Source organism: Rhineura floridana, chromosome 4 (genome assembly GCF_030035675.1).
Source record: "Rhineura floridana isolate rRhiFlo1 chromosome 4, rRhiFlo1.hap2, whole genome shotgun sequence".
Lineage (NCBI taxonomy): Eukaryota > Metazoa > Chordata > Lepidosauria > Squamata > Rhineuridae > Rhineura > Rhineura floridana.
The window spans coordinates 122,467,816-122,488,572 of NC_084483.1; the positions used below are offsets into that span (position 1 = coordinate 122,467,816).

The 20,757-nt window shown below is 43.0% G+C and overlaps 1 protein-coding gene across 3 annotated transcripts in view; it reads right to left on the reverse strand.

Annotated features, from left to right (window-relative positions):
* Positions 1–464: 464 nt before the first annotated feature.
* TAGAP (T cell activation RhoGTPase activating protein) overlaps positions 465–20,757 on the reverse strand; it is a 28,277-nt gene continuing 7,984 nt past the window's right edge. For 2 of the 3 annotated variants that reach the window (XM_061626361.1, XM_061626359.1), the window contains 11 exons: positions 15,362–15,458; positions 14,352–14,424; positions 13,553–13,637; positions 13,386–13,439; positions 11,467–11,533; positions 8,373–8,542; positions 8,083–8,244; positions 7,851–7,960; positions 5,812–6,007; positions 4,847–4,952; positions 465–3,654 (listed from right to left, as the gene is read on the reverse strand). In XM_061626361.1, the coding sequence (XP_061482345.1) occupies positions 2,378–3,654; positions 4,847–4,952; positions 5,812–6,007; positions 7,851–7,960; positions 8,083–8,244; positions 8,373–8,542; positions 11,467–11,533; positions 13,386–13,439; positions 13,553–13,579 (2,169 nt within the window). In that variant the 5' untranslated portion in view covers positions 13,580–13,637; positions 14,352–14,424; positions 15,362–15,458 and the 3' untranslated portion in view covers positions 465–2,377. The remainder of the gene's footprint in view (positions 3,655–4,846; positions 4,953–5,811; positions 6,008–7,850; positions 7,961–8,082; positions 8,245–8,372; positions 8,543–11,466; positions 11,534–13,385; positions 13,440–13,552; positions 13,638–14,351; positions 14,425–15,361; positions 15,459–20,757) is intronic. The other variant, XM_061626360.1, reaches the window with a different exon arrangement.

A 20,757-nucleotide genomic window follows, 5' to 3' on the forward strand; every position in this document is an offset into this window, starting at 1 on the left:
GATTTTAACTTTATTTCAAAACTGCACTGATTTTTTAAATTTCTTTAGAATTCCTAAACAACATAGTTTATGAGGCTGTTAGTTGAAAAGAATTCAGTTGCATTTAATAAAAAATGATTGATTAGGGTTTAGGGCATGTGTGAGATTTTGAGGTTGCCACTGATCTTGCAGAAGTGTTAATAGTGTGAATATGGACAGTCAGACAATAGTTTTTATGAGCTGCAGCCAGACTTGTCAGTTGGATCATAATGTACAAGTGACAAGATGAAGAACAGGTGAAAAGATGCCTCTCATCCATAGGGAATTTCAGAAGATGTTTACTCATCTACATACCCACTTCTGACAACCCTTGTGACTACCCGGTTCACACATTACTACATAGACATTCCTGTGCTATCATCTAGCTAGGCTTTCATTTGCGGACAGTGGTTGAATATTTGAAAAGAAAGAGCAACTTCAGTACAGGTGTTTCAGGCAAGAAAAGTGCTTTATTCTGGTGACATTACTTTTGAATAAAAAAACCCACTCTCCTTGCAAATAGCTATGCCCACTCTACTAGACTACTGTGAGCCACAAATCAAAGACTGCTGCTGATATAGCAATAACAATGCTTTAAACATTTTTGACATGTTCAGAAGAGCACTCTCAACATGTCCCACATTCCCATTTTGTACAATTCCATGGTGTAATGATTCTTGCAGCCCATTGTCCCCAGAGAAAACTCTGACAAAGGCACAGTATCACACACAATCCCTGTCTCCTTATGCCTGCCTGCAACATAATTATACACTTTTCAGAACAGTTACCATTTTATGTATTGTTGATATAATGATGCAGGCTTCTGTACCCATAAGATGAGATATGATCATCCAGATGTGGCCTAATAAGCAGAAATACTGTATAAGCAACCCTTTTGTCTGTGCATGCAGTCCTTTCCTTCCTTCCCAGTGTGGAAAAACAAGTAAGGGTGTCTTCAATTAAGGCTCATAATTTCCCATTTCATCTGAACCAGGAAACTCTGGTTACCACTTTCAGGACAAGACAGGATATTAAACCATGGCTTGAAGTTGGTTTTCAAGTCGTGGCTTATTCCAAAGCTGGTAACCAACATTACCCTGTTTAGATGAGGTGGACGTGGTTAATTGGTTCTTGGTTTGATTATGAGTTTTATGAATAGGCTCTATGTGTGGGGGGAAAGGCTTGTCCATATAGCAGCTTATTAAGCCAAGATATGATCATGGCTCAGACTCAGAATCAAAGCAGATGCAGGTGAGCATCAACTTTATAGTGCTCATCCAGGTCCCACTGAGTTGATGAGGATAATGAACATCACCATCCAGGTGCAATAGTTATTATACATGCATAGAGGTGGATTGGGAATATTGCCTCTAAGAGCTGAGTCAATTGCTGAAGTGTCTAATCACCAACTGCCTATGGGAGTTCAAGATTCTGTAAAAAGGAGACTGAATTATTATCTCCTAGGTTTAGAAAAGTGGAGTCTTGCTAGTATTTGAAGAGGGGGAAGGGAACTGGGAGGAGAGAGTATTTAAAATTGTCAACTTTTGGGTTAGCCTTCTTGTTTTTTTAATATATTTCTGTATAGTTCCTGGTTGTTACGGGGTGCTTAGTTAATAGCAACAGTGATGGTAATGATATTCAAAGGCAGTGTATCTCTGATTATCAGACAAAAGGAGAAAGGACAAGAGATGGCTACATTTAGAAATAGAATGCTGGACTTGATGAACATTTAGTCTGATCCAGAAAGGCAAGTCTTTATATCCACTGAACTAGCAGGGGGGAAAATATTGCAGATGAGGGTAGCTAAGCTGGACTTTTAGATATAACAAAGACATTTTGGCGGGGATAGTTTCATAAGACTGAGGCTTATTTCCGTTGGAAATGGCATATAAAGAGGAAGTGGTAGAAACTAGATCACTTGAGCAATGCAAAACCAGACAAAGCAGAACCACCAGATATGTTGTAAAAAAACAAGTTTGCTTTGGCTTAGGGTCAAGATGGACTAGAGGTCTCCACAGCATTTTCCCCAAGAGTCTGGACTCCTGTCCATATTTAAGGGGAAAAGAAATGATCATACTATGTACAGCATAAGAACAGGATGAATAAAACTGGCAGTCCTCTTCCTCACCTTTAAAGCATGCTTTTAAAATTTACAAACATGATTAACCACAGATATATCCATTATGTGCAAAATTTACATATCTGCAGAATGGCACATATTCCACATGACACCAGGAAGACTATCTTTTTAGGGAAAGGCAGATGCGGATGAGCTTATTTTATATGCAGTTACATGTGGTGAAAGACTTGCTTTTGTGCCATCTATACTGCCTACGTTGTGTTGACATGGGGCAGTAAGTCAAACGTAGGATTCCTTCGCACACTGTATGTGGTCAAAGGCTGGCTGGCTACACCGCTGCATCAGATATTCTTGTTTGTTCTTTTGATAAGACCCAGACATGGTCCTGAGACGAAAGACTTGAGGAGTTAGAGGCAAATTAGCTCGGGAATGTATTCCAATAACCATATCGACGGCTGGCGTTTTGTCCTTAGAATCACTGGTCACAGGCAGCCTGTCTTTAAATAGGTCCTTGCACATTTCGTTTGCAACCTTTCTATTGCGTTTCAGATGCTGAGGCTCGAACTCTGGAGACAGCTCAGCGGGTCTCATATTTTGAACTGCTAAGCTACTATATGAAGGCAGTCTAGCAGCTAGGCAGTTTTTGGTAGCCTCTTCATAGGATGGAGGGTTTCCAGGATTTTTCTGATCCACGAGCCGAAACACCTCATCTGCTGACATGAAACGAGGCCTCAGATGACACCCCAAAGGCACTAGGCTATAGTCATTCATGCACATTGCTTGAACTATGCGGCAGGAAAGACGTCTCTCTTTCTTGGAGTCCTTTTTGAAACTGTCCCTCTGAAAGCCTCCAATGCTGCAGCTTTGGGTTTTCATTAGCACCTCCGTACGGGTTGCCACAGAAAATGACACTGAATGCTTCTTGAGCTCACTGTTGGAGGTGTCACTTCCACCGGCAGCCTTAATGGAAAAGGACTGCAGCCGGGTTAAGGCATTTTTCTTAGATGCAGAAGGTGAGGTGAGTGGTGAGCTGGTGAAGACAGAACCGTCAGAGACTGAGGAGGCGCTGTCTAGCGAACTGCTGGAGGATGTTCTGGGCAAGGAACTGTTTGACAATTCTGCTGGCAAGCCAGCTTTTATTGTTAAGTTAGGTGGCTTCTTGTTCCTATAGAGGCCTGCAAGATAAGGTTCTCCTGCCATTTCCTTCCTCAGCCCTTTGCACTTCAGCCCCAGTTCCTCTTGTTGAATGAAGCTCTCCTCACTCTTGGTTAGCTTCTGGCTTCTCATCCAGCCTTCCTGGCAGCTCTTAGAAGATAACATGTCTGGCTCAGAGAACCTCCTATCCAGGTTGCTTATGGATTTTTGGTTTAGTGGAGAAGAAACAAATGACATCTGGGCTACCAGCTGTTGAGAGTACAGCTCTGTACTTCTGGGCTTGCTTACTGTCCCGTGGACTTGTGCTACATCATTGGCCTGGAGATCAGTGGAATTGCATTCTCCGTCAAAATCTGCACTGTCATAGGCAGAATCATGCTGACATCTGTCAGACAACATTTCTGGAGAAGAGAAAGCAAATGTTACGGCTTGTATGGGACAGATTCAGTCTTTATAAATTAGCCAACCTCCACCGACAGTAACAAAATACTGTTATATGTATTATATATAAATAGCAATGGAGGAGAGTGATCATATATCTAAAACTTCTCAGACAATGAAAGAAAAACAAATCTTGTTGTTGGCATATTTGTAGTATGTCAAAAAGTATGCACTGGGAAAAATCTGAAACCCTATCATTTGGGGGTATCTAATGTGGTGTCCTCCAGATGTTGATGGACTACAACTCTCCTCATCCCTGACTGGTCATAGCTGATGGGACTGGGAGTCCAACAACATCTGGAGGACACCACATTGGATACCTTCTGATAAGAAATGGTCTTATCCTGAGTCAGAGGACTGGCCTATCTTGCTCAGTACTGTCAACACTGACTAGCAGCAGCTCTGCAGATTTTCAGACGGGATATTGCCAGTCCTACCTCGAGGAACCAGGAACTGAATCTGAGATCTTCTGTATGTCAAGCAGATGCCATAGTTTTGACCCTTCCCAAATAGCATAAAAGGAAAGAAAAACCAAATACACTGACAGCTCACATTTACTCAGGTTTCTGTCATATGCCATTTTATACCAAAAAGCACCAAACGCAAGGCTGTGCCCCTACTTGAAGATTCACAGAGCTTAATGAGCACCCTTTCTGCCTACCCCTGCATGAGAGCAACTTTAGTGCTAGGTGAATAGATTAGACTCCCATGTGAGCCTGTGGGGGTAAGGGCCATAGTTCAGGGGCAGAGCATTTGCTTTGTATGCAGAAGGGATCCCTGGTTCAGTCCTCAGGTAGGGATGGGAGAAACCCCTGGCTGAAAGCCTGGATAGCCACTGTCAGTCACTGTGGACAATACAGAGCTGGAGGGGTCAATGATCTGACTCAGTACAAGGCAGCTTCCTTTGAGACATATCTGTTCAACACTTGGAAAGGATCCAACATTGTGGTTTGTTGGTAACCACTAGTCACTTCCTTAGCAGTTTAGAACACATCTAAATAAACCAACAATGAATGATTCAATCAAGCTTTTGGTGTGGCACTTTCAATGAAATGTTAGTACATTCAGGGAAATATATTTCTTCATGATTAGCCAGACACTGATCTAAACCTTTAAAGAGGCTTGATGCAAATATAGTGCATGTCAGAGTACCTGGCCTGTCCAGGGAATCTTCAGCAGAGATGCTGAACAGTGAAGAGATTTCTTCTCCAAATATATCAAAGCAGTTATCAATGAGAAATTCCACCAGTGTCTTCACCTGTGGAAATCAAACAAGGATATTTGTTAAACAGGCATTTGTCTCAGGCTATTTCATAACTAACACTTTATTTGTATAGATCGTCACATGAAGAATCTTTGGAGGTGAAATGCACAGGATATATAAGCTGCAGTCCTGCAGTGAGGAAACAGAAAGGAAATGCATGGAGTATTTCTTCATACCCTTCAGATTTTCCCCACCTGTTTTGTCTGAGGGTCTGTACACATTATCATTTGAGCCTGCTGGAGATGCCCAGAAGAAGCCTGGAACCTCTGTTTGCAAAGCATGTCCTCTGTGTCACCCTTGCCTTTGAACCGGTTCCCGCCCTAACCTTAATTGAAGTCACATTGATCCACAAACCCAGGTTGAAGTGGAAAGTTGAGATTAATAGTTATTTAATTCCATAGACAAAAGTCACTGAAACAAAAATCAGCATGAACATTCTTAGGAGTGCCACTGCCTGATCGGCTTGTGTATTTGTTCTGCTTTTAGGCTACAGGTCTCAAACTGGTTTAGGTCCATTGCTCTCAGTGAGACTACTCACAATGTCAATTTGATGCATAGGGTTTCTTGGGGGAAGGGCTGTACCTCAGTGGTAGAGCATCTGCCTTACATGCAGAAGGTCCCAGGCTCAATCCCCAGCATCTCCAGGCAGGGCTGGGAGACACCCGTCTAAATTCCTAGGGAGCTGCTGTCAGTCAGTGTAGACAACACAGAGCTGGATGGACCATTGGTGTGACTCAGTATGTCACTTTTCTGTATTCCTATGTGTGTTGTAGCAACAGCTTTTGCTTTGGAAAACAAAAAGCAAAAGGCAAGAAGAAAGCCCCAAGGCAGCAGGATGTAAAGCCAAGCTAACCTTATCTGTCAGCTCTTTCTGGACTTCAAGTGGCAGGCTTTGGTCACGAACTGGAGTCAGCATATTTGGCCCAATGCAGATTGCAAGGTTGCTGGAATCCATTTTGTTGATCTCTGAGCTTTTGCTAATGTGGTGAAGCACACAGAGCAGATGCTTGAGCAAAAGAAGGTTTGGTCTTGGTAGTTTGCCTGTGACCCTAAAAAAAAATAAAAATGAACAAATGAAAAAAAAGTCATCCTCAGAAACTTCTGTTTTTTTAAGCTTCAAATTCACTTGAGTATGTGATACTTCCTCTAAAATGTGGAAATGTTTATTCAAAGAGGCTGCACAAAATTCCCATTCAAAAGTCCCCAGACTGCAGCTGAACATGGTTGAAATTGGCTAACCGCAAACACCTGACCAGACACCAACCAGTGTAATTCTGATGTAACATTATGGGGTTACAAATGAGCCCCCTAAGCATATGATTTGAGATATGTACTGTTAATAACCATGGCATGCAATTTTTTTTCTTTTTCATTATGCAGTATTTACATTTATTCCATGTAAATCAGCTCTCAGCTGTGGCAGAGGGTTGGCTAATCCTCCCCTAGGATTGAAAAGGTGACTTGAAAAATTTAGATAAAGTTCATCCAATGCTAAGCACATTTTACTCCTGCTGATTTTAATGTGGCTTAAATGTACTCAGCTTTTCAATTTATTTGTTGTGACATAACATTACCCACCCACTGTTTATTTCAGTAAATGGTAAATGAATGGTAAGCTTTTAGTACTTTTTACAACATGATCCTAACCATGCTTAATCAGGTGTAAGTCCTACTGAGTTTAGTGGGACTTGCTTGAAAGTAAGTATATATGCTTAGGACTGTAACTGATGCTGTTTCCAACTTTTGTGAGCTTCTTTTGCTGCAAAAGTTGCTATTTCAAAGTGTGTGTGATAATATAAAACACCCTCTTTCAAGCATGCTCTGCAACACATGGCAGCCATTGTTAGCTATTGCTCAGGTGCTATTTTTTTGTTTGTTTGCAAGGGCTTCTTCATTGCATGATTGTAGCCAATTAGTGGTCATATGGAGAACATGATGACATGCTTCACATAGCCATTCAGATTTGGCTATGTTATGGCATCACTGAGATATCATCATATCTCGGTGATGCCATATAGCTATTCAGCTTGGCTGTTTGATGACAAAGCCCTCCCTCTGAATGGTGGGAAGGCAGAAACAAAATCCCATTGCCTCATCAACTGAGACAACTCTTGCTGTCTTGTCACACTGATTGCCTTGGCAATGGAAACATGTTTCCTCTTTCTACTGCATTTACCTCTTTGTGGCCAGTTTCACACCCTTTTGAATAGAAGGAGAAACATTACTGAATGTAAGGGCATGCTTGGAGAGTAAAACTTCCATAACCTTCCTTTGGTTTTGATTCTATACTAACTGCAGTTTTACCACACATATGTTTATTCCTAAGCAGAGCTTGGAAAAGTTACTTTTTTGAACTACAACTCCCATCAGCCCCAGCCAGCATGGCCACTGGATTGGGCTGATGGGAGTTGTAGTTCAAAAAAGTAACTTTTCCAAGCTCTGTTCCTAAGTAAGTTCCCACTGCGCGGGTATGATTGCAGGATGCAATCCTACCCACTCTTATTAGTCCAAATTCAGAGAGGCTTATGTCTGAGCAAAAGTGCTTAGAATCACTCTTAGACCACAGTCCTAGGCATACTTACTTGATCAATAGAAAACTATTAATTCTACAGATAAGCATGTTCAAAGTGTGCCTTCAGTATGGTTACTAGAGGAATCATGGGGTGACCTCAAAGGACATCTAGTCCAATCCACTGTCAATGCTTTCTTAAAACATTTTCATACCAGAATATGAGATGAGGTAAGGCTGTACGCCTGCAATCCTAAACACTTTGAAGAAATTTCCACTGGAATCAATGGAACCTTCTGACAAGTAAGTATGTTTAGGCTCAGGGCCCCTTCCATTGCATGACACTGCACAACAAGAATGCTTTTGCAAGAGGATCCACTTACTCTTTCATTGCTTTGGTTCTTTCCTGATGGCTTATCTTCTCCAGTGCTGTCATCCACTCATCAAAAAGCGCAGACAGCAGCAGTTTATGGGGAATGTTTCGGAGGAAATCCTGCAAGAAAATGAGCCTTAGTTTAGTATTTAGGTAACAGTTTTAGCTATATTGTAAGCAAGTGTGTCTTTTCCCAGTACTTGGGAAACCGACTGCCACCGCAGGAAACCAATTTACTATACCTTTAAAACCACTGCTAACAGATGCACAGATTTATTTTCAAAGACAACTTTTCCTCCAAAGTTTAACTCTTCTTTCAGCTCCTTACGTGCCTTTTCATTGGCAGCTTTCCGGAATATTCCTTCTGTTAAAGGCCCTTCCAGGAAGAGCATTGTAAGGATATCCTGCGTACGCAAATATACAACAAAAGAAAGGTTACTTGTCATTTCATTACGGAACAGCCACAGAGAACCTAACGCAGCCACCGTGTATTTATTATTTATTTAAAATATGCATGCCATGCCTTGTTTACCTGTATCGGTTTGGGCAGCACATCTTCCTCACTGCAGACAATTGACAATGGCTGATCAAACAGAGAAGGCTTCAGATCAGATTCTAGATGTCCCAGAGTCTCTGATCCAGCAGTGGTTCGTCTCAGCATAAACGGCCAAGATATTACTTTCTTTCTCTTCTTATTACTATCTGTTGGGGGGGGGGGAAGGCAACAAGAAAAATGTGTAACATGAACATCAGATACAGAGAAGAATGACTTACATGACAACTAAATTATACAGAGGAACATCAAACACCCATAGAATAAAAAGTTGTCACAAACTAAAGCATATTGAGAGTAGGCAATTAATGGTGCAATCCTATGTTTGTCTGTCCACAAGTAAGCCTCACTGGATTCAGTGGGACTCACTCCCAGAGTCCCAGGTAAGTGAGCATAGGGTGGGCAGCCTAAAGTGTAAAACAAACAGGCAAGTGGGGAAAGAGGAAGCAAGTGCACAGAGCTCCTTCCCCACCGTCACTGTCCCCTCACCCTCCGCTAGTGCTGTGCCAAAATCTCCAGTTGCTTGAAAGTTTTCTTCCCTTGTGAAAAGAGGCTTCCATTTTCCTGCCGCATTCCCAGGGGTGCTTTAGAAATTCATCAGAATTTTGGTGGGTGCGGAGTTTCAAGTTTACCATATTATTGTGAAGTGGTCAAGTGGTGTGTGTGTGTTTTCCAGTAAACGTTTCTCAAGCTCTCTGCAACCTCCCCAGCTGCCCTTACTTCCTGATCTGAAAAAGCCCCTGGGGAAGAGACACCTCAAGATGTCTTTTCCTTGGGCTTTAATTGAAGCACAGGCATCCAGGAAGGCTACTGAATGCAGACCACAGATGAGAGGATGTGCAGAATGAAAGAAAGGGCAAATGCCCCTTGGTTAGCTCAAAAGTAAGGTAAGCATGACAAAAATTCTGCACCCCAGCCATGAGAACTTCACTTACATCTTCTCTCCCCTTTTCACATGCTATTTCATTTATTGATTGATGGTGAATGATGGGGGGGGGAACACAGGCCAAATTTTTTGATACAGCACAACCCTCCACAACCATGAGAGTGATTTTCTGAAGGTGACAGTTCTAAATCATGTGGGGAGTGTCCACAGGAGGCTCCTAGCTTTAGAAGTTCACCTTCCAACTTGTGGGAGGATGGTGATGGGGAGATGGTGCTTAGCACACTCATCCCTAGTCATGTATTGGTTTTGCATACGAGGAGAGTATCAGAAATCAGAATCCTTTTTCACATGTTCAGTGTAAATGGGAGAGGAGATGGGATTGTGGCTTCCTATCCTGGCTTCTGAAGAAACCGAAAGGAGAGAAGACACCAGTGATGGGGAAAGAGGGGAGACCACACACACGTTATTGGCCTAACATGTTTCAAATTGGAATTCTTCTTCAGAATTAAAAAAAAAGCACACTGCTGTGTTTTGTGCTGTATGCAGCTTCTCAGGATAGTCACCTCTCCTTCTGTTTACACTGTATACCCTCTTCCTTATTAGCATTCAACAAACAGAGAGATGGAACAAACAGATCAACTGAACCCATATACAGGGCTGGGCTGAAGAAGCATTTTGGCAACTGAGGCAGAAAACAAGCTTTTCTGTTAAACTTAACTGAAATTAGTGATGGCCCAGAATCTCAAGTGTGTGTGTGCGCGCACGTGCGGATGCGTGTGTGTGTATGGTGGGCCCAAGTATTTACAAAGTTTAGGCCTGGTTTAAAATGAGCCTGAGTCTGCGCCAACCCCAACCCCCAACTGTGGTTGTTATGTGCTTTCAAGTTGATTACGACTTGTGGCGACCCTATGAATCAGCAACCTCCAATAGCATCTGTCATGAACCACCCTGTTCAGATCTTGTAAGTTCAGGTCTGTGGCTTCCTTTATGGAATCAATCCATCTGTTGTTTGGCCTTCTTCTTTTTCTACTCCCTTCAGTTTTCCCCAGCATTATTGTCTTTTTTAGTGAATCATGTCGTCTCATTATGTGTCCAAAGTATGATAACCTCAGTTTCATCATTTTAGCTTCTAGTGATAGTTCTGGTTTAATTTGTTGTAACACCCAATTAGAACAAATTTGGACAAATTAGAACAAACCCCTAACTAGCTCTTTCTAATTGTCCAATCCCACTGCTAGTGCTGTCCCCCTCCAATTCCTCATCCTCTGTTGTAAACACAAAGCCTGCACTACTTGCATGTTACAGATTATCTACAGGATAGTCCTGCATTCTTTCCAGGAAGATCAGCATGCCACTCTGCATTTTCAGCAGCAACTAAGTTAAGGTGGAAGTGAGTCTGCAGCCCCTTAGCTTTGCCCTCCAAGGTGCTGCCAGTCAAATTGAAAATGGAAATGGACTGCCTTCAAGTCAATCCCGACTTATGGCTACCCTATGAATAGGGATTTCATGGTAAGCAGTATTCAGAGGGGGTTTACCATTGCCTCCCTCTGAGGCTAGTCCTCCCCAGCTGGCTAGGGCCTGCTCAGCTTGCCACAGCTGTACAAGCCAGTCCCTTCCTTGTCTGCAACTGCCAGCTGGGGGGCAACTGGGCTCTTTGGGACTATGCAGCTTGCCCATGGCTGGACAGGTGGCAGGGCATGTAACCCCTGAGCCACTCACTGTGGGGGTGATCTTTAGCTGGCCCTAGGAGACACGAGCAGGGATTTGAACTCACAGGCTCTGGACTCTCAGCCAGGCTCTCCTCCCCACTGTGCCAAATTAGTTGCCTACTATTAACAGTAGGAAGCTTGGTTCTATGCAATATTGCCACTAGGGGGCAATTAGAATGCTGCTGCTGATCGTAACCCCGATCTTCAACATGGGGGTATACCAGACTGCTGCTGTTCCATTGCACAAAATGGTACTAGTATGACGACACAAGGTATCCCCTCTGCCAAAACGGAAAGACCAATATCTGATCCTGTCATCTGCTGCTACTGCACAATGGAGCAAAGTAAATACTTCAGCACTTGACCGCACATGCGCCAGTCAACCTTGAATTATAAAATGAAGGAGCATCATTTTGGCTTGGCAGAGTTCCTTGTTTTTGTGTTTACAAAAGGGCATCATTTCCTTCTAAAAACGTACCAGTCAGATGATGCAGACCATCTTCGCCATCTGATGGCATGATCAAGTGGCATTTTTTGATGTCAACCTGGAATAAAAAATCATACATAACAAAAAAGTTAGTTAAATATTTATTTAGTCAACATATCCATGCAGCTCATTGCTCTAATAAGCCTGTGATATGTCTCTTTCCTCATTAGAAAAGCAAACAAACTGAAAGCAAGCTTCCTTCAAGTTGTCTTGTAACGTCTGCTTCACACTTAGCATGGGGTAAACAAATAGTCAATAGTGGCAACAAGTAAGTCTGGAAGTTACATGGACTTGCCATACAATTCTAGCATGCTATCTTTCCTGAAGTAGCTCTTATTGATTTATACAGGAAACAACTGTAGGAAGAACCATGACATGAGTTCTGTGAGTCACCTTTCTCAGACACCTTTTTCTCCTCGCAACTCCCATTCCTGCCCTTGAGGCTTCATGGCAAACAGTAATGAAGTGGAGTTTCAAAGACAGTTTGCAATATGGCACAGGGGTTGGTGGTTAACAGAAAACAGCCCAAAATTCCAGAGGACTAGTGCAACCTTCGTTTGTGAACCTAAGCAGGTCTTTGGATCCTTGCCAGAGACCCAAGTAAGGCTCTAAACTGATCTTTAACTGCACACCATCAGAAAGAGTCTCACTGAAATTAATGGGGCTTTAAAGTAAAAGGTATTTAGGCTTGGGTACTATGGTCATGCAGGCTTCGGCTTTACAGCTCAACTCAAAACATGTTTACTTCAGCATAAGTCTTGTCAGGGGACAGCAGGGCCATGATTGCTGCTGCCTCCCTATCTTTGCTAGCACTGCCCCTTGCCATCCACATGATTTGCGTGTGTGGGGGGGAGGAAGGTCTGAAGCAGGAGCCTGCTACACACTTGTATTTATTTTATTTTATTTATAAAACTCCACAGCCGTTGTACTCACAAAACATGTGCTGTACAATAGAATCAAGCAGGAAAATCATTCACAAGACACATCTTAAAATCCCCCAAGCCATTTATACAACCTATCAATAAAATTATCACCAGTCAATAGAACAAGAACAAAGTGCAACAGCAAAATGTAAAAAGCTGCAGAAACAAAATCAAGCAAAAGCCTGGGTGAAAAAAAAGTGTTCAGCTGACATCGAAAACTGCAAAGCACTGCCACTGATCTTATCTGAGAGAAAGAAGGGAGCTCCAAAGTTCACCCTTTGTCAAGTAACCACCGCATACCAGATCCCTTGCAGTTGGAGGGCACCATCAGGCAGGCATCCCCACTTGATCTCAATGTCCAGCCAATGTACATAGGAGATAAGGCAGCAGCTATCTAGGTCCCAAGCTGTCTAAGGGCTCTAGATGTCAAACCAAGCACCTTGAACTTGGCTTGATAGCAATCAGGGTTCTAAATCATGTGGGGAGCCTATGATGGCACAACAGGCACCTTGCCTCAGACCTTCCATCTGGTGGGGCTGGGGTCAGCCCCTCTGCCTCCCTTCAAACAATTTCATTTCACTGGGACGTACTTTCACATTAATTAAGCATATCACCTTGATCCACTCTGAAACAGATCTCATAGAACTGCTTACAAGTTATCAGGCTGTGGATTGCAACTCAAGATTCTTTACTGAATTTTGACAAGCATGATTTTAATGCAGTATCCATCAGGGCACAAGCTAAGGACTACATGTGCAACTTTGGGTACTTAAAAAAGAAAACAATAGCTGCAACAACAATATCAATGCCTCCAGCTGTAAAGCTCAGCAAAACCTTGACTGGCTGCGATTCTTCAGAGGCAGTGCAATCCTGAGCAGGTTTGCTCACAAGTATATCTCACAATTAGGGCAATGGGGCATACTCCCCAGTGCTTAGGATTGCAGCCTGTAATATAAAGACTCAGCAAAGAATATGAAGTTTGTTTACCTCTGACTGGCATGTAATCAAAGTGTCCATATTGTTCACATTTAAGGTTTTGGGCTGCAAAGCAAAACAAAGGCAGGACATAGTGAGAATCCCCTTTAGTTATACATGATAACGTATTTTTGTGTCCAGATAGAAGTATATTAAGTTAAAGGGCAATAACAACTCACTGGACTGCAGCTGCTTAGCACCTTCATCAGAAATTTAGTTGATGCAGCTTTAATGATTTTGGCTCCTTTGATTTCTCTCGTTTGCCTGTTTAGAATAAAGAGGTAAATAAAACAGTAGCAATATTTTATTCCCTCCACTGTAAACTCAAGCTGAATATTCAGACAACAGTTTTTATTTGAATTGAAAGTGATTTGAGAGAGACACTTCACTTCCCATGCTGTACACACACACACACATGTTTTCTCTCACTGATATCTCTGGTTTCTGAAAGCATTTGAAGCAATACACGATATGCAGAGCCCGTTTACTCAAGGCTAAAGCGGACGGAGTGTACACACTGAAAACAGCAAGCCCTCTTTCAAACTTCCTTCAATCCTCTGAAAAAGCTATCCAGTCTCAAGCATCAGATCTGAACTAAAAGACGCTCCCATATACACATATTCTCTTGGCAGCATGACATTAAAAACATCATTATGCCAGGGAAAATAATAGCTCTTAATCCACTCCATTCAACCACTATGCACAGCATACTGTAAAATACGGGAGCACATTGAAAGGATAATCCATAGCAGCAAACCATGTGAATGGTCGACAGTTGTAACCAACTATATGCCAGGCATGTATAAGTTTCTCATAAGAATAAGCCAAATTTGATACTGGTGTTAAGTTCCATGTATAATGCTAAGCACCAAAAAGCCTCCATCAGCTGCACTGAAGGGTAGTTAAGCTGGGCAGCGGGTGCCTTGCCCTAAACATTTCTGCTTAACAAACATCCCAAGCTACAGGGCAAACACTAACCTTTCAACATAAGTTCGTCTTATAGGCTCACTAGGGAACGGTCTCCAGCCAGAGTGCTTTCACCTTGAGCGAACTGCAGGGAGAAAGAGAACCAACATGATGCTCAGTCTGCTGCGACTAATTTGCCAGAGAGTGATGCAGAGGCAGAGAGAGCCCTTCAGCGCCACGTGGGCTGCATGCAAAATGAGTTGTGGTGGAAAGGGGGGCAAGTGGAAAGTCACACAACGTCACAGGGACAGGAAGAAGCATCACGATTCAAATGCAGAACTCAGTGCTCACTGGCAGATGCTTTCCAGTCCCTTGGCTTCCTCTTTGCTTTTAGGGCAGCTGCAGGGTGTGTGCGTGTGCGTGTGTTTGGGTTTTACGGGTTTTTTCCCCCCTTCTTGAAGAGAAAGGCCAATGTTGTCACAGAGGAAAGGCAATGGAACAGATGAAATGCCTCACAGGTAAAAGTTCCACATTTCGAAAGGAATCAGGTGGGATGTGTGAAAAAGAACACTATTGCCGTGTAGGCTGGCTTCGAAAGGGCATTCTGTAGTTTTCAAACATCAGTGTGCTACCTGGAGAGATTATGGTTGGGCACCTGACCGACACTAAGATGTCAAATGTGGCCTCAAATAAATAAACCACGTCTTTTTTAAAAGTTCAGAATCAATGCAAATAGGTCAGAATCTTAAAAGCAGTTGGATGGAGCATGTGGGAAGACAAATTGGGGGAGGGGCATTGAGAAGCAGAATCTATTAGTCATACATATTTATGTCTCAAATACTTTTGTTAAATTTGCTGATACTCTCAGATAGATAAGTAGGTAGGGAGGAAGATAGGGAGAGAGAGAGAGAGAGAGAGAGAGAGAGATTTGCATCAGTGACTGGCCTTTGCAATTTGAGTATAAAATACAAACTTGTATAAACAGCTAAGCAGGTAAAATTACTAACTCAAATTAAAACATCAATGGTTGCAATTTCTGCACAAATATAAACATAGGAACACTATTAAAGAGGTAAAATTACCTCTCTTTGTTTAAAATTAAGGGCATTGCTGGGGCCCTTATTTTACTAGTGGTTCTTAAGAATTCTGCCGTTTTTGCTGTTACCCGCTGGTCTTGATCTGCAAGAAGAAAAGTCACACAATAACCAACTGAACCCCCTGGCTGAGACAGTAATAATGGAGTGATTAAGGTTTTATGCAGATCTCTTTCAGCAGTACCATCTCCACATGGACATATCTGATTTTGTAACGGTATCTCCCATAACTATTGTATATGACTAAAAAAAGAAAGCAATGGAAGCAATGGTTAAGTATTTACATTTTCCAAAATGTTTCTTTCCTCCCACAAGGCCGGTGCAATCTTCAGAGGTGGGCATCACAAACTTGGATACTTAGAGACGCACATACCTAACCCTTTTCCTGAACAGTCAGCATCCCATCTGACTTTGCAGATTAAAATGGGAATGTTAAATTAAGCTCTGGCACTTATCCAGTCTCACGGCATGCCACATGAATCCACAAAGCTAGAATAGCAGCTGCTACATTCTACAAGAGATGGTGGCAGGCAGGCACACCAGGTGGAGGAGGAAAAAGAGTCAATAGAATGGAAGCTGCCTTTCGAAGGAACAATGGGGTTTATTGCAGCTGGCTGAGTGAGCGTGCATGCAGCAGGCGCTGCCAAAATGGGTTTCACACCGCATGGGAGCAAATGCTGGCTGGCAAAAAGGAACCAAAGCGGCAGTCCTTAAGCACATTTACTAAGGAGTATGTAACATTGCATTCTGTGGGACTTCCAAACCTATGTAACTCATTCTCAGACTGTTTTAACATAATGACATCATAGGCTCTGGTGGTCAAAGACTCCCCCCCCCCCCATTTCATTGTGGAGAACTGACAAAAGTGGTACCACTCAGAAGCCTTCATTGTCATTGTGGGGAACCTGAGGCCCAGCACTGAATGCAGCCCTCCAGGCCTCTGCATCTGGCCCCTGGAAATCTGCCCAGGCCACACCTCTCATTGGTCCTGCTTTGCACCCCAAGCTGGAATGTGTTCTTGAAATAATACCTCATGCTTGTCTGGATGGAGCACAGAGCAGGTGAACCAGCCTATTGCACCAAAAGGCAAAAATTATCTCTGCCTGCTTTTGCCTCTGGCCCTGTTTACCATTCATTGGCATATAGCGCTTGCAAGGCTGCCCAGAGTGGAATGTAGCCCTTGGCCTGAAAAAGGCCTTCCCACCCCCGACCTGCAGTAGTGGCTACAGATTTGGTGTGCAAGAAGAGATAATGGAACAGGAACCTTGAGAGGAGGCGGGATGGATAGTTCTACAGTCACTATCTTATTTTAGCACCTTTCTCTCCCCATGTGATACAGCAGTTTACAACTGAGAGAGTTAAGGGTTTCATTTAGGGTAGCAGCCAACTGCCAAGTTTAGTAGTCAGCAATGAAAACATTTCTTGTTAAGTCACAGCTAATTAACACATTGCTATTAGTATGTGGTGTTATTCATTATCAAACCTGGGAACAATATTCATGACCAGTTAAACTTGGGTCAGATGTCTCACGTTTCCTTTGCAGCATGGTCTGAGTTCATAACCATAAACTAAAAGACCCGAAAGTTATCTCACCTCAATAAAGCTGAGATTCTTAGCAATTTAGCAAACCCACTTAGACAGCATGACATTTTACTACTGTAGAATGTTCAGAACTAGTTTTAAAAGTCTTGCCTAGCTGAAGATATTAAATGCATTGATATGTCTCTTTTAATACAGGAACATCTTATTATGGTAGTTACTTCTGAAAAAGTGGAAATTAATCAGCAAAATAGGACACAGATCTGTGTATATTTTTTACTAGCAATAATTATAATTTAAATAGAAATACAGGCGGCAGCTCAGTTGCTAATTGTTGATGGACAACTTCAAGCCCCCTCCTCTCCCTTCTTAGAGTTCTTTATCTTTAAACTGGATTTGGGCTGGAGAGCCTTTCAAATAGAGGACTCTCTCGGTAAAGTGGGACACATGCCACCCTATGTTGTATTATTTATTTTATTTATTTATTTAATTACATTTCTAGACCGCCCTATAGCAGAAAGCTCTCAGGGCGGTGTATTAGGGATGGGATCCACTGGCCGGTGCTGCTTTGAAAGTATTCCATCAACATGACAGGAAGTATTGATTCAAGTTCTTTCTTTTTCTGCTCTCCATTGCTTTACAAGTCTGATTATTTTCTCCCCAAAATATCAATATTAATACTGATAAAGGAAATATCAAGAAATGAAAAGATATATTGATAAATGAAGGGAAAATCATTAAAGGAAAGTGCCTTCATTTCCCCCTCCTCCACTGCGACTAAGTCTGGTCAGTTTTCACTTTAACAAGCAGACTGGCTGTTTCTTTTTGGAAAGAAGAGGAAGAAAGCAACTTTCAGTGCCCTCCATCACCCACCTCCTCCTCAGCAAGCCTAGACTCCTTAATGTGGGCAAGCCTCTCTAGTCTCTAGGCATGCCTTTTAATCATTTAATGGGCTAACACTACAGAGATTAGAAGGCAAGCCTAGAGAGTCTCACCCATGTTAGATGCCTAAGTAACTTAAATGCTGGACAGGGAATTCCAAAGCATAGGTGCTGCCACACTGAAGGATCAATTTGTTGCAAGTGCAAAACAAACATTATGTGGCACTTGTAAAATTGTCAGTTCCACAGATCTAAGTGGTTGAGTGGGAACAGGTGGAGTAAGGTGATCCTTCAAGTAAAATGTTCCCAAGCTTTTAAGGGTGTTATAGACTGTTGCACGCCACCCCAATCTCCGAGTGGTGGGAGATCTCCAGGGATCCCTGTGCTTATGCAAGGTTTGGTTTCCTTGGAAAGAAGGTTAGCGGAGACTAGGTGTCTTTTAGGACATATGGTTTCTATTTATACACATTCCAACCTGAGCTTAAGATGGAGGTGTTCAACCATTAGCAGTCCAATAGATCTTGCTTTTCCATCAGGCTTACAGGAGGCATCCTAAAGCCATGGTTCAGGGAGCCAGCCTCTCTGCATGTCTCTAGCCCCCAGCCTTTCCTCCAGCTAAATTAAAAACACAAACCTCTCTTTTGGCCCCAGGAGAGGGGGGGCTCTCCTGAAGTTTCAATAACAATAGGATCTCCCTGGCCCATTTGCCAGTTAATGGGCACTTGATAGACCCATTAGCCCACCTGGCCACTCTAATAAATTAACAAAAGAGACTCCTCTGACCAGGGGAGCAGGTTTCTTCCCTGCAGAGCCCACCTCCAGGTGCAGGATTCCAAATCAGAGGCTGGAAGGGGACTCTTAGAAATATCTATTTCAACCCCCAAACCCATAACAATACTAATAGTAACACTTTGGATTTGGATTGGAAGCAAATTGGCAGCCAGTGCAGATTGCTGGGCAGGGATGGAATATGATGACAGTGTCTCACTCATGTCAGCAATTGTGCAGCAGTATTTTACATTAACTGCAATTTTTAGACCAAATGCAAGGAAAGTCCTACATAAAGTGCACTGTAGTAGTAACAGTAGCGTAGCGGCAAATTCAAAAGTGCAGGGTCCCATCATGATAGTCACTCCATGCACCAAGGATTCTCTGTCTCTTCTGCAATTACAGAATTATAGAAGCAGGATAATACTGCTGCGTGCATAGGCTCCCCTTCATCTCTTTCTTTCTCTGGGGGCTAAATGTTGCCAGAAACCTTTCAATTTTAAGAATGCTGAAATGAAGCCAAATGTGGGACGAGGATTTGAGAGACCAAAGTACTTTGCCATGAAGCTCACTTCTCACTTATCCTAGGAGCCAAGCACCATGAAAGGGGAGGTGTGTGTTAGCTACTGAAAAGTCCTCTCAGTGACTGACTCACCTTCTTTCATTCTCCTTGGCTCCATTCAGCACAAAAGGAGAAGTAAGGAAGTTGTTAGCCAAGTAAGAAAACTCTTCACAGTGGCTAACATGCTCCCCTTTCATGCTGATTGGCTTGTACATAGGGACCCTGCTTCCCAAAATGTAAGGAATCTACGACCCCCATGACCCTGGACAACTACACCCATGAGTAGTCCAATTTTGAATGGTCACAGCTGTCACAGCAGCTAAAGATGATAAAAGGGGCTCCGACCCACCAAAGCCACCTGTCCTCTAGTCACAAAGCTGGATCCAGAAACACCCCCAACCTGTGTACCTTCTCCTTCAGGTGGAGTGCAGCCCTCTTTGGAGCAGGTGGTTGGCCACTTTCTTGGACACAGGAACCACACATCCACAGCACCTCCACCTTGCTGGGATTTCGGCTCAGCTTATTTCCCCACATCCAGCCCACCACTGCATCCAGGCAGGGATCCAGGGCCCATGTGACCTCTCTTGATTCAGATGTTATGGAGAAATAGAGATGAGTGTGATCAGCATACTGATCACCCCTTGCCCCGGATCTCCTAATGGCTGCTCCTTTGCTGGAGCATGAACTTGTGATGTTCAAGATTCCAGCCTCCCTTACTATTCCATTCCTACTCTGGTTTTCTATCCCCTCTACAGTAATCAGTCAGAATTCCTCCACCTGAGAGGGTTCCTGAATGCATAGAAAATATCTACAGGCATCAGGGCTGTGGAGTCGGAATCAGAGTCGTGGAGTCGGAAGCAATTTTGGGTGGAGTCAGAGTCGGTAGAAATGTACCAACTCCGACTTCAAAATAAATTTTGATTGACAATTTTTTTAAAACATAAATTCAAAATGTCAAAGAAGCTTCCCATGAAGTCAGCTGTAGTTGAGCATTTCACCATAACTCAAGATGGAAAACATTTTGTGTGTCAGTGTATGACACAGGACCCAGATGAAGACAAATGCTGTGATGCCAAGATCAGCGCATATTCAGGCAGCGATAAAAATGCTCCTATGAGAGCTTCCAATTTAAAAAGACGTTTACAGCCCTTTCCAGGGCTGTGTTGGAAGCAATTTTGGGTGGAGTCGGAGTTGGAGTAGAAGATTTGGCGTACTGACTCCACAGCCCTAACAGGCATATATTGAATACATGTATATTGTATATATGTATACATGTATATTGAATACATGCTCCCAGTTGCCAAACACGGAGTTGATAGTCTGCTGGCTTGCTTTAGTGGTGGGGTAATCAATGTGCTCCCCCATATATGCTTTTAATGTGTGAGGGGTTCAGAGCAGTACTATCAATTTAGTGTTCTTGCTACAGGTATATTTTTGCACTATCCCAAACTGCATAAGAACATAAGAAGAGCCTGCTGGATCAGGCCAGTGGCCCATCTAGTCCAGCATCCTGTTCTCACAGTGGCCAACCAGGTGCCTGGGGGAAGCCCGCAAGCAGGACCCGAGTGCAATTTTCTGGTACGCTCTTAGATTGTAATCCTAACCTCACTTACCCCTGGGGTGAGCCTCACTGA